At 35.5% G+C, this 14,290-nt stretch overlaps 1 protein-coding gene across 2 annotated transcripts in view; it reads right to left on the reverse strand.

The window, feature by feature from the left end:
* The window catches only part of LOC121375322 (serine/threonine-protein kinase Sgk1-like), a 116,191-nt gene that overhangs the window by 19,095 nt on the left and 82,806 nt on the right, over positions 1-14,290 (reverse strand). For both annotated transcript variants that reach the window (XM_041502719.1, XM_041502718.1), the window contains one exon: positions 4,140-4,230. In XM_041502719.1, coding sequence (XP_041358653.1) covers positions 4,140-4,230 — 91 coding nt within the window. The remainder of the gene's footprint in view (positions 1-4,139; positions 4,231-14,290) is intronic.

Genomic DNA, 14,290 nt, shown 5'->3' on the forward strand with positions numbered 1-14,290 from the left:
GATTTTTTAGGTTACACAGTTATTTTTTTCCACTAGTATATATATATATAATTAGTTTTCCCAGAGCAATTCCAACCAATTTGGGTTCCCACAAATATTGGGACACAAAATATTTAAAAAGAAATATTAATTAAAAAAATATTTATATTTATATGTATATTAAAACTTCCCCCCACTTAAACCCCTCCCCCCCAAAAAAAAAAAACCCAGCTCCAAAATAGCTATATACAACAAAAAATAAGCACAATGCCAAAACAACTTTACCCAACCACCCCCACTCCATAATAAGCCCACAATAAACAAACTTGCCAGATGTACAGAAATTAATCTAATTCCCAGCATGAAACATGTTTTATAAATTATACAGATATTAATATTATATATTCCCAGCAAAAAAACCTTTAACTTCCATTTAACAAGGTACGTTTGACATACATGTGTAAGTCACCAAAATATTGTACAGGTAAAAACATGGGTTGATGAATCTTTAACGAAGATGACCTTTTCAAAGGAAATTCATGTTGTGTATGTCACGGCAAACTCATTTATCAAACATTACACTTTTGAGAATATATATACCAGTATTTTGAGGCTATATTACAGTCTGTATATAATTAACTAGGGTTCTTGTTATAGCCTCAGGTTGTCTTCTCTTGACCTCTTCCCGACCACCATCATATATATATTCCACATGAGGTCACTGACTACCTAAAGGTGACAGGTCACATATATAAACTCCGAGGGCATAAGTACACATTCGGTCATTGCCATAGTCAAACTAAAACTTCTTCTTTTCTTAGTGTATGTGACGTTTTCTGTGAATTATTTTACAAGCAAATAACATAAAGTAGAAATGTAAATGAGCAACTCATTCAGGACTGACTAGCTGTTTTATTATTACCAGTATGGGTATTTTTATATCTTCTAAACTTGGCCAAAAACAACTTAAAAATATATTTAAGAATTATGTCTAAATTGTGATTTGGTGAGGTAGCAAGAAAGACATTAAAATGTGCTTTTATTTTTTAAATCTTGGCTGAGTTCAGCCAGACAGAGCACAAAAATGTTCGCTGTATTGGTTTATGTGCTTCACAGTAAAATAAAAAAATGACCATATCGTGAATCAATCAAATAGTGAAATATTAGCTGGCTGAACATGAGGCAAAAAATTAATTAGAAATATTTGCACAAGATGTAAACATTGTTGGAATAAAAAGTAGGTCATATTGACCTAAAAATCTAAAAAATGTTGAGGCTTTGTTTTTTATTTTGTTGGTGCATGCCATTCAGTTGTTGCTCACCATTCTAACAGAACCTACTTGGAAAACATCCAAATAAAACAATTAACACATGTTGTACTTATGAGTTTAAAACTTGAAAATATCTATTTCCAAACATTCAAACACAAGATCAAGACACTAATAACTGCTCAACACATAATACAATGGAATATTGTAAAGGATAGGAAATGAATACATGTCTTTGTTTAATGACACATCTGCACAGTTTAATGTACATATGATTATTTGATGTCTAACATATGGTTATTTCAGGGTTTGAATCAACAACAATTCATACTGCTGGAACAGCAATTGCTTATACATGTAGGTGCTGTCATTAAGTTTGAGCTGGGTTATTTCAAGACTTAGTGAAGAGAGAAGAAACTAATGATACCGCATAGGTCATTCCTACTACGAAAACAGCAGGGATCTTTTACATGCACTTAACAATAAACAAAATAACTAACTAAATAAATAAATAATAATTTTAAAAATATTAAAAAACCACAAAATAAACCCACCCAACTCCCCAAAATAACATTATACACCAAGGCCTTTAGTGCATCAGTCGTCTCTTTGGGGAACAGGTTGAGATGTAAAAAATCCTTGAGTAAAACAAGGGCAATCGGTTACTCATGGCACCCCAGGGGATACCGTTAAGGGAATATTCCTTTTTCCATTATAACAAACTGTTTTTGACGTGCATAATGACAGCAGTAGGTTACTGCAGTATGAAATATGTTGCCAACACAATACCCTCGAGGGAAACTGGAACACAAATACCCACGCCATCTACATGTAGATATACACACACACACATATATATATATACATGTATATGCATAAAAATAAGGATTATTGGAAATAAAATATGACTTGCTTCCAGCCAGACGTATAATATTATATCTACAGGTCTATCTACATGTATTTATCCATAGGGTAGTGCAGACTGATATTTTCAAAACAACACCTGCAGCTAACAACAAATATATGATACTACGTTAGTAAGTTTAACAGGGGTGGGATATAGCCCAGTTATTTCTCATTCCAGCCAGTGCACCACGACTGACATATCAAAAGCTGTGGCATGTGCTATCCTGTCTGTGGGATGGTGCATATAAAAGATCCCTTGATATATATTAATGGAAAAATGTAGCGGGTTTCCTCTCTAAGACTATATATATGTCAATGTGCTCTAGTGGTGTTGTTAAAGAAAACAAACTTTAATGCATGTTTAAAAGAAGTGTGTACTACAAACTACATGTACATACACCTACAGCTAGGTTATAGAAACGGAAACTACTATTTTTCTAATTATTTCAAATTTAAAAAAATACATTATATCACCTTCTACCAAACATCTAAAATATAACATCCCCATGAATTTCTAAATTACTCATCATTTCTCTTTTACCATGTATACAACTGAGGTTTCATGTGTCATTGATTACTGTCTCTTTACTACAGAACTGACAGGTATAACATGCTCTGCATGTTAGCCAATTAATGTAGAAATGGATTGCTTATGACAATGATTACCATGCATCATGATTCAAGGTTTCCTCATTGAACTCTCATTGTGAGCTTACATATTAAGCTCATTTTGTACCTGTGTCAGAGTCAAACCTCATGGCAGCACCAACAGCAATTGCCGTAGCTTCTATATAGATTACCCTCTGTCAGGGTTTTTATCAATGGCAGGTTTTTGTCATGACGGAATGTAGCCCAGTGGTAAAGGACTCGCCTGATGCACAATCTAGGATTGATCCCCATTGGTGGGCCCATTGGGCTATTTCTCGTTCTAGTCAGTGCACCATGACTGGTATATCAAAGGCCATGGTATGTGCTATCCTGTCTGTGGGATGGTGCATATATAAGATCCCTTGCTATTAAAATGGAAAAAAATTAGCAGGTTTCCTTTCTATGACTAAATATCTAATATATAATTTTTTTTGTTAAAAAGGCTGTTTGTCAGAAAGATGTTAATAATGGTAGCAATTTATTAACTCAAGACAGTGTTTATAGCACATTACACTACCCATCTTTATGTCTGAATCGACAAAATGATTCAATGTGACTTAATACGTTATATTAAAAAAAAAAAAATTGGCACTTAATTTACTTTGCTCAACAGCATAATCGCTGAAGAGCAGAATCGAAACAACCTCAAATGACCTACTTGCCCATCTGCAGTGTACTAATAGACTCCATCATATGTGGTCATGTCGGACAGAAAAAATACACACTCGGTGGTGGAAATTTCGACCCTGGGACTCGGCAAGGCTCGTCCCAGGGTCGAAATTATCACCACTGAGGGTGTACTTTTTCTATTCTACCTAACCACATATGATGGAGTCTTTTTCTAGCATCCATTCAATAAATAAATCATTATTTTACATGACCAAACAAAGATGGCTGAAAAAGTAACTTCTTTATTTGACCGTTTTATCATGAATAAACAACACTATCATATTTGCTGAGTCTGTTTCATACGTTAAATATAATTTAACACTACAAATTAACAAGATAGCTTTTATAATGAAGGTTTTAATAAAACAATATCAATCTAAAACTAACCAACTCGCACTGATATGACGTCATACTCCCCATGTTAAATTCAATGACGTCATAGCCCATGCAAGACAGATTTATTCCGCATGGGCTGACGTCATGGAATGGGTCTGTCTTGCATGGCTAGGGATGAGAGAAAAGTGTGTATGCCAAATCTGTATGTGTAAATCGCTGGCACAAGCTACTGTGTACTATGTAATCAGTTTTGTATGTGATGTTTAAATGTGTTCTATGGATCAGTGATCTGAAATAAAAATCTATTATTATTATTATTATTATATTACTCACCATCATGTCTGAATCGTCAAAATGATCCGACGTGACTCGTTCCTGCACATTTCGTGGGTTGTCTAGAGACAGGAATGTCCGCACTTCAGCTCTGTAACGAAAACAAATATACTTTAAATGAGTGATTAACATTAATGTATCTACCTGTGTACAGGCAGTTCCCTCAAAGACAATGCTCTCAGCCTGTTGCTATACTTGTAACAAGTTCCCGACTCAAAGTGCATTTGTAATCACTGGAATTACATATGCAGGGTTCATAGCCTTAAAGACCAAACAAAGACTTTCAAAGACTTTTACCTACCGACTTCAAAGACTTCAAAGACTTTTACACAGTGGTTAAAGACAATAGAATGCGATAAAAATACCAAATCAGTTTGTTTATGTTGCTATCTATAGCATGATATTGGGCTTTTTTTTATATGCATCATGACAGGTTAAACCTTGTAAATGGAAAATATCAGGTGCATGCAGCTGTAAAAGTATTGTTCTATGATGTACATTTGTGTAGCTACGCCAGCAGAAAGAAGGTCAGTGTACTGATGTTGACTGAGAAAAATTAATAATAAAATAAAAGAACAAACACAATACAAGAATTTAAAGACTTTTATTACAATTCAAAGACTTTCAATGACTTTAAAACCACTACAAACCCTGCATAGAGGATAAAGTTTCTTCTTTAGAATATCAGTGCCTGTATATACAAAGTGTTTCGGATCGCCTGAATGTTTCTAGAATCCGAGACGAGATTTTTATCTCCCAATAATCTCAATATACACAAAAATATATTTTAGGAAATAAAATGAAGTTTTAGCTACTACAAACATTAGAATGGCCAGAAACACTGATATTCTCAACTTGAAAATGTGTTTAACTTGTAAATTTAGTTCTTAAAAAGACTCTGTTACTCAGAAACAGTGGCTGCTAAATCAGGATGTGCCTTTAAACCAAAATTGTAATACTGAGTATAACAAAATGCATATATGCAGAATTTCTTTACTGATATTATATAAGCTCTGAAAGCAACAAAAACAAAGTATGCCTACCTAGTTTACAGTTCTATATGCCCATGGAGTAGAATATTGAATATATACACACAGCTGCAATAACTGAAGACATCTGCTGACACAGCATTCTCTCTCTATACATGTATATGAGTTTTTCTTTATCACTAACAAGACCTTTTAAATGCACTTTGGGCTACTTTAAAGAAACGTTTAATAACTAGCTGTTAGGCAAATGACTCATTTAAACAAGAAATCCACCAAATTAAATGTCTGGCCTGCCATAAACTGGTCTGGTGTGTAAAGGGAGAAAAACATAATTGATCCAAGTTTCTTTGATTTAGGAGTTGAGAGAATTAACTAGAGATAAATGGAAAAAAAAGAGAGAAATGAAAAGAAGGAAAATGAAAAAGAAAACAGAAAAAAAAAATCACACACAAAAGTTGACTTTGTCCTCGAGTTAAAGCCATCATACAGAAAAGTAGCATGTACATGTTTGTTTAGGTGAGGCATAAATACCCCCCACCCCCACATACTCACTCACTCACTCTATTTCTCTCTCTCGCTCTCTCTTACACGCACTCACTCACACACACACACACACACACTCACACTCACACTCACACTCACTCACTCACTCACTACAGAGTTTTCTCAATAATACATGGTTAACTTAAGAAATAAGCCAAGTCACTTTTAAAATGAAGGACAACATTACAACCATAATACAGTTGAATAATAAAAATATTATATCACATATATACTGGACTTACGATAATTATATGATAGCCACATCCCATATCCCAAATTACATATATCTCACATACATGTACATTTATATTCAGATTTTTTTTACATCAATTGTGTTAAAATTCTTAAATAAAACAAAATACAGCTTACAAAATTGTGCATCCCTATGGTTGTGAATCCAATCATGTATGTAGTTCTTGGTACACTAGCAGCGAAATATTATTTTTAACCAAATGACCTGTGACAAACAAATCAAACTGCCAGCTGAATAAAGTAGAATGTAGACATTTTCATTCAAACCAATAACCATGGAAACAGGGCTTGGCCAGATTCCTTCAGAATGCCCTACTGTCACTGACTTTTTCAAGCACTGTGTAACCCCATAAAACCAGACCCTCTGTAAACCACATTTCCTCCAAAGCCTGCCATTTTTCAAGGTTATTTTTATAAATATTGGTACAGAACATAATCTCTTTAAACTGGTTAACACTTAAAACCAGACATTTTACTTGGTTCCATGGGTGTCTGGTTTAGAGTGGTTTCACTGTACTATTCATAAGATACTTCACCAACGTGACACAGGTAGCAGATTTATGAATGACAGAAGAAATTGACCTACATGTATTTGACTCCTAAACAAATTACCAACAGGCCAGACAGCTGAAGGTAATGCACACTTCATATACAAGAAAGAAATAATTTAACAACACATATTTATTTATGGTTGAAATGCATCAGATGTATGGTTAAAGACCATATCTATTAGGAGATAACCATATGGAGTTTTTAGATTTGTGGGTGTTATTGTCTATTTGATCCCACAAATGTCATTTTTGACTGAAGGCATTACCCTGAGGTAAAAAATGAAACATTTGCGGGCATTAAATAGACAATAACACCCGCAAATCTAAAAACTCCATATGGTTATGTCCATTGTAAACTGAATCATGTTTCTACAGAATTAACTGTATATTTGGCATTTCTTGAAAAAAATACCTGACTACAATCTAACTGTAGACCCTTGAATCGTCAACTTTGCCTGTTCCAATTGCTAATGACGTCACTTGCTAATGACGTCACTTTCTAATGATGCCATTAGCTTTCCGGGTGTTATTGTCTATTTGATCCCGGAAAAAGAATGTAATTAACCAATCACAATACAGAACACACTCCAATCAGTTTACAATAGATGATAACCAGCCTTTGTGGTGTTGTGGTTAAGCTATCAGACATAACGCTGGTAGGTACAGGGTTCACAGCCTGGTACTGGCTCCCACCCAGAGAGTGTCTTATCAACTCAGTGAGTACACCCTCTTCTTTCTCACCAACAAGTAACCACTAACCCACTGTCCTGGACAGACAACTCAGATAGCTGAGGTGTATGCTCAGGACAGCGTGCTTGAATCTTAATTGCATATCAGCATAATAATAAGTTGAACTGGAATTGAAGGAAGGAAATGTTTTATTTAACGACGCACTCAAAACATTTTATTTACGGTTATATGGCGTCAGACATATGGCTAAGGACCATACAGATATTGAGAAAGGAAACCCGCTGTCACCACTTCATGGGCTATTCTTTTCAATTAGCAGCAAAGGATCTTTTATATACACCATCCCATAGACAGGAGAGTACATACCACAGCCTTTGTTACACCAGTTATGGAGCACTGGCTGGAACGAGAAATAGCCCAATGGGGCCACCGACAGGGATCGAAAATGGAATTGAATAGATGATATATGAAAGCCGCTGCCACCACTCCATGGGCTATTCCTTTTTATTAGTAGCAAGAGATCTTTTATATGCAGCATCCCACAGACTTCAGTTTTTAATCATATACATGTATATAATTAAATTCCTGTTATAATCATTATTAAATCAGAATGTAAGAGGCATACCATTGGTCCTACTGTAGCAACATACATGTAGGTTAATTAAGTTCTAGATAAACATAAACATTATTTTTAGTACCAGCATCCCACAGACTTAATTTCTTAATGATATATACAACTAAATTCCTGTTATAATAATCATTAGTAATTAACAGTTTATAAAGGCATGCCATTGGTCTAGCTGTAGCAATGTGTGTTGGTTGATTTCTTGATAAACATAAAAATGGCAATGTCAGACAACATCGTATGTGATGACGTCACTTTTTATTGGTACTTTGTCTTCTTGAGTGTTATTGTTTATGAACCAAGAAATAATTCAAAATAAACTATGAAATTTTAGTGTTGTTATTAATTATTTGTAAGTATGTTTCAAATTTAATTATAAGGATGGTCTGTTATTTCTTTTACGTCCATCGGAGTATGAACAAAACAATTCACCCACAAACCTATGCGTGAATGGTTTCACCCATTCAGACAATCCTCAATTATAAGGAGTTGGCTCATCAGGGAATAAACAAAACAAAGAAAGCATGGGCACAAACTGCCTTCAACTTGAAAACTTAAAATGTTATTTAAATAGAGTTGATACTGGGTAAATGAAAATAATACATTAAAAATAATAATAATTAAAAACAAAAAACACCCATCAAAATGAAATTTTAATAAATTAAATAGAATAAGAAGTAAAATAAAATTAATTATCATTTTCCTGGACCCCATGGCAATTGCCTATTATGATTAAACCATCCTACACACTTTATAACATCCTTCTTCCTTTTTGCTTCTAATGACTTATCATGACTGTGCAACATTTGTCTCATTGAAGTGACGTCTTAAAATCCACTTTGCTTCCTGGTTATAATACTATAATGGAATACAAAGCATAGTGAACTATTCTTAAGAATATTAAAATATGATTTTTACCAAAACTAAATCTAAACATCCACTATGCTTCTGCTATATGAAGTAAAATAATGTTTATATATGACACCCCTCAGTACATTCCTCAAGTTCAGCTATTTGGTGTCTAATTAATCTGTTTGGTTATTGTGAAATTAACTTGGTTTGATTGCTCCTGAAGAAATCTTCTAGTGGACGGAACCAAGGGATTTTTAATATGGATTTTTTTCCCCATAGACAGGACAAAACAAAACCATACACTTTCATGTGGCACAAAAAAATTAGATTTGTTTTTTTATTTTGTTAAATTAATTTTTTTTAATTAAAATAAATTAAACAAAAACAAAAGCTAAAAAAAAGAAAAAAAAGGAGAAAAAGAGAGAGAGAGAGAGAGAGAGAGAGAGAGAGAGAGAGAGAGAGAGAGAGAGAGAGAGAGAGAGAGAGATAGAGAGAGAGAGCATAATACAACAATACCAAAACCAAACAAAAATGGGTGGAAGGAAGGAATGAAGGAAATATTTTATTTAACAACACACTCAACACATTTTATTTACGGTTATATGGCATTGGACATATGGTTAAGGACTACACAGATATTGAGAGAGGAAACTCCCTGTCACCACTTCATAGACTACACTTTTCGATTAGTAGCAATGGATCTTTTATATGCACCATCCCACAGACAGGATAACACATACCATGGCCTTTGATAAACCAGTCGTGGTGCACTGGCTGGAATGAGAAATAACCCAATGGGCCCACCGACGGGGATCAATCCCAGACTGACTGCGCATTAAGTGAGCGCTTTACCACTGGACTACGTCCCACCCCCAAAACAACAATGGGTGGGTGCCATCAAGGTGGATCGATACGATAACCATTGCACCATAGGCGAGTGTTCTACCACTAAACTAGATTCTTCAATTCCATCCTCACCCACCCCCAAAACAACAATGGGTGGGTGCCATCAAGGTGGATCAATCCGATAACCACTGCACCATAGGCGAGTGTTCTACCACTGAACTAGATTCTTCAGTCCAACCTCACCCACCCCCAAAACAACAATGGGTGGGTGCCATCAAGGTGGATCGATCCGATAACCACTGCACCATAGGCGAGTGTTCTACCACTAAACTAGATTCTTCAGTCCAACCTCACCCACCCCCAAAACAACAATGGGTGGGTGCCATCAAGGTGGATCAATCCGATAACCACTGCACCATAGGCGAGTGTTCTACCACTAAACTAGATTCTTCAGTCCAACCTCACCCACCCCCAAAACAACAATGGGTGGGTGCCATAAAGGTGGATCGATCCGATAACCACTGCACCATAGGCGAGTGTTCTACCACTAAACTAGATTCTTCAGTCCAACCTCACCCACCCCCAAAACAACAATGGGTGGGTGCCATAAAGGTGGATCGATCCGATAACCACTGCACCATAGGCGAGTGTTCTACCACTAAACTAGATTCTTCAGTCCAACCTCACCCACCCCCAAAACAACAATGGGTGGGTGCCATAAAGGTGGATCGATCCGATAACCACTGCACCATAGGCGAGTGTTCTACCACTAAACTAGATTCTTCAGTCCAACCTCACCCACCCCCAAAACAACAATGGGTGGGTGCCATAAAGGTGGATCGATCCGATAACCACTGCACCATAGGCGAGTGTTCTACCACTAAACTAGATTCTTCAGTCCAACCTCACCCACCCCCAAAACAACAATGGGTGGGTGCCATAAAGGTGGATCGATCCGATAACCACTGCACCATAGGCGAGTGTTCTACCACTAAACTAGATTCTTCAGTCCAACCTCACCCACCCCCAAAACAACAATGGGTGGGTGCCATAAAGGTGGATCGATCCGATAACCACTGCACCATAGGCGAGTGTTCTACCACTAAACTAGATTCTTCAGTCCAACCTCACCCACCCCGTTTGACAAAGGTCAATACATCAGTGGTGTAAACACAACATACTGTGTATACCAATCAGATACAAAATAATGTCAGTCATCAGTTACCGTGACAGCAAGTTTGTAAACAGTAATTTCTTTAAAATGTAAACACAAACACACCAAGAAAGTCATCAACAAGTTTTTGTCCATATAACATCAATGTTTTAATAAAAGTGTAAACACTAGCTACCTAATAACTTTACTGAAGATCATGTAAATATATACAAAAAGTCATATACCCGGTAGGTTGTTTTCACTTTCTTTTTTTCATTTATTGTACTAAGTTTATTATGACTCTCTGAAGTTATTAAATATTGTGAGCCCATATAGCGGTCAAGTGGTATATTCCTGTGCTCAATAAACAGGTGCAATAAATAAGAAGTGAGAACAATCTATTTTAAAACGTTGTGTTTTTATTACACACCTTTCTTATCTTAATTTTAATACAATATTTAAGTCTGCTGCCTCGAGAAAACACAATAGTGAGTTGTTATTATAATAAAGAAGCAAAGGACTCTATTTACACAGCCTGTTCTTCTTAATCACTGGTGTTTAAGCACTGTATTTAAAATGTATTGAGAGAAACAAATGATGGAACACTTGGTATTGAATACCTATATTTAATTCACTGTTAGTGTAGTAATGTCTGTATATAATACATGTACAAAGATGTCATGTGGAGAGGAAATATTTTATTTAACGACGCACTCAACACATTTTATTTATGGTTATATGGCGTCAGACATATGGTTAAGGACCACACAGATACTGAGAGAGGAAACTCGCTGTCGCCACTTCATGGGCTACTCTTTTTGATTAGCAGCAAGGGATCTTTTATATGCACCATCCCACAGACAGGGTAGTACATACCACAGCCTTTGATATACCAGTCGTGGTGCACTGGCTGGAACGAGAAATAGCCCAATGGGCCCACCGAAAGGGATTAATCCCAGACTGACCGCGCATCGATCGGACTCTTGTAATGTGGGATTGAATTAGTTACACATGTTAAAACAAATCAGGCTTTGTAGCTTCCACTCTGAAGGTATACTAATGTGATTCAAAACTTCTGCAACAATTCACATGGCATTTGACAGTTGACAACACTTACGTCACAACCAACCAGGACGTCCATTCCTAACTCAGAATTCATCCCACATGTATGTGAATTTAACTGATGTTTTCTTATGGTAAATGGGTTAAACAGTTTTTTTGGTGGGTTTTTTTATTTTTATGTTTTTTTAAATAATTTTATTACAAGTACACAATCACCATAACTAGCATATTTGGAATTCTTCAGTCGATTGTTCACTTAATAAACAGCTAGATGTTGATTCTTCTTACATGCACAGAACTCATAGTTAGTGTAAAATATTTTGGCTATAATTTAAATTCATTGTAAATTGTTTCTACTCATATTTGTATTTCTACATAATATAGTATCTGTAGTTCAAAGTGCATTTTATGCAAAGCAGAAAAAGTTCATACTTAGAAAAATGTCAAACTAGTGTCAGTATCTTTTAAGGGACATACCTTAGTTTTTAAACACTACAGCATATGTTTCACTATTAGAGTCGTTTATGATCACTAAAATCAAACATTACTTATATTATATTATTTAGATTAACCATTTCCGTACAACTGAAGTGTTTCTGGTTATCCTGGTGTTTCTATTATCACAAAATGCTTTTTTTTTCATATTTTTAAAAATGCACGTGCGTCTGAGAAGTAACTGTTACGGAGTCGCGTTTTAGTCTATTTTTAATGGTATTTCAATGTCACAGACTCTTGTTTCACTCTGTTGTATCCAAATTTGTTACAGGTTTGTAAATTAACCAAATTTTTACGGGTTGAAACTATGCCTCAGTGTTTAAAAACTAGGGTCTGTCCCTTTAATAATAACAAGTTTATAATATTTTTGATAAGTCTTTCCAAGCACAAATTACAAGCTTCTTAAACTAGGTTGTAACTGTAGCTTAATATTCTGCTAATAAAAATTAATTTCAAAGATGTCAGGGTTGAGAACTACAAATACATGCAATGTACATTATGGGTTAATTACAAATATCAAGTCAGCTTATCAAGTAATTCATTATATACAATATCGAATAAATATAAATTACAACTTAATTACCAAGATCAAGTCAGCTTATCAAGTCATTGATTATATACAATATAGAATATATATAAATGACAACTTACCAAGACAGTCAGCTTAGCAAACCATCCCAGCAGAAAATTAAATCAATATGTATTACTATCAGCTTTTGTCAAACAATAAAAACATTAGGTATATTTCTCCAATAGCTGATAATGTCAACAAACACAAGAACCAATCACACTCATCACTGCTGACCAAATATCTAGAAAGTGAACTTTTTATTCGATCGTTGACATGTTTTCCCCAAAATACTACAACAGTGCGTAGGCCCTCACCAGACCACTGTCCTGAACAAGTGGTCTAGAACGATCTATTAATGTCCTGGAACAATGAGTGAATGACGTACATGGTGACTGAGTGAATGACAGTCCCAGGGAGAGTCAACTGTGTGTTTCCCTCGTAAACAAAAGGATGAGGACCGATAGTTAGGATACGATGATTGAGGTGACAGAGAGGCTACTATTTGTATTTGTAAATGGATATGACAAGTCAACCACTGGTCAAAACTATAAATAAGCCAAGACAGTTGCTTCAACTTTGTGTTGATGATCGGTTGTATGTGCATGGTAAACTGTTTAAAGCAGTACAGTGGAATCCATGCTGAGCAGTTACAGTATATAGGATTAAAGGTGGTCACTTTAGACAGTTGAGATCTCCATAATGCATAGAGTGATCATATGCACACATGAACAGAGATGCATAAATGAATCTACTCAACCTATTTGCATACAAAACACTGTTATGGATGTTGTGGATTATGCATATATGTATAAATCTGTATACACACAAAGATACATAATATATGCATATACAAACATATATATTCCACACTTTTTACATTTAGTCAAACCTATGCTAACACACATTCACACAAACTCTCTCACACAAACATACACACGCAGTGCATGCATGCATGACATTGTGCACACATGCATACACAAACACACATTCATTCCCACTTTTTACATTCAGTCAAACCTGTGCTAGGTACTTAATGTAGACATAGAAGATGGCTTAAGAGTCTGTTCTCCTTTTAAAGAAAGGAAATGTCTTATTTAACGATGCACTCAACACATTTTATTTACGATTATATGGCATCAAACATATGGTTAAGGACCACAGAGATATTGAGAGAGGACACCCACTGTCGCCACTTCATGGGCTACTCTTTTTGACTTGGAATAAGGGATCTTTTATATGCACCATCCCATAGACAGGATAGCACATACCACGGCCTTTGATGTACCAGTCGTGGTGTACTGGCTAGAGCGAGAAATAGCGCAATGGGCCCACAGATGGGGATCGATCCCAAACCAACCGTGCATCAAGCGAGCGATTTACCACTGGGCTACGTCTCGCCCCTCCTTTTAAAGAGTCACATTTACAAATGATTGACACATAATTGTAGGTGCTGATAAAATAATGTGTAAAATTCATATTTCATTTTTAAAACATACACAAATTAATTTTTCAATTAAAAGTC

This window comes from Gigantopelta aegis, chromosome 6, assembly GCF_016097555.1.
Source record: "Gigantopelta aegis isolate Gae_Host chromosome 6, Gae_host_genome, whole genome shotgun sequence".
NCBI lineage: Eukaryota > Metazoa > Mollusca > Gastropoda > Neomphalida > Peltospiridae > Gigantopelta > Gigantopelta aegis.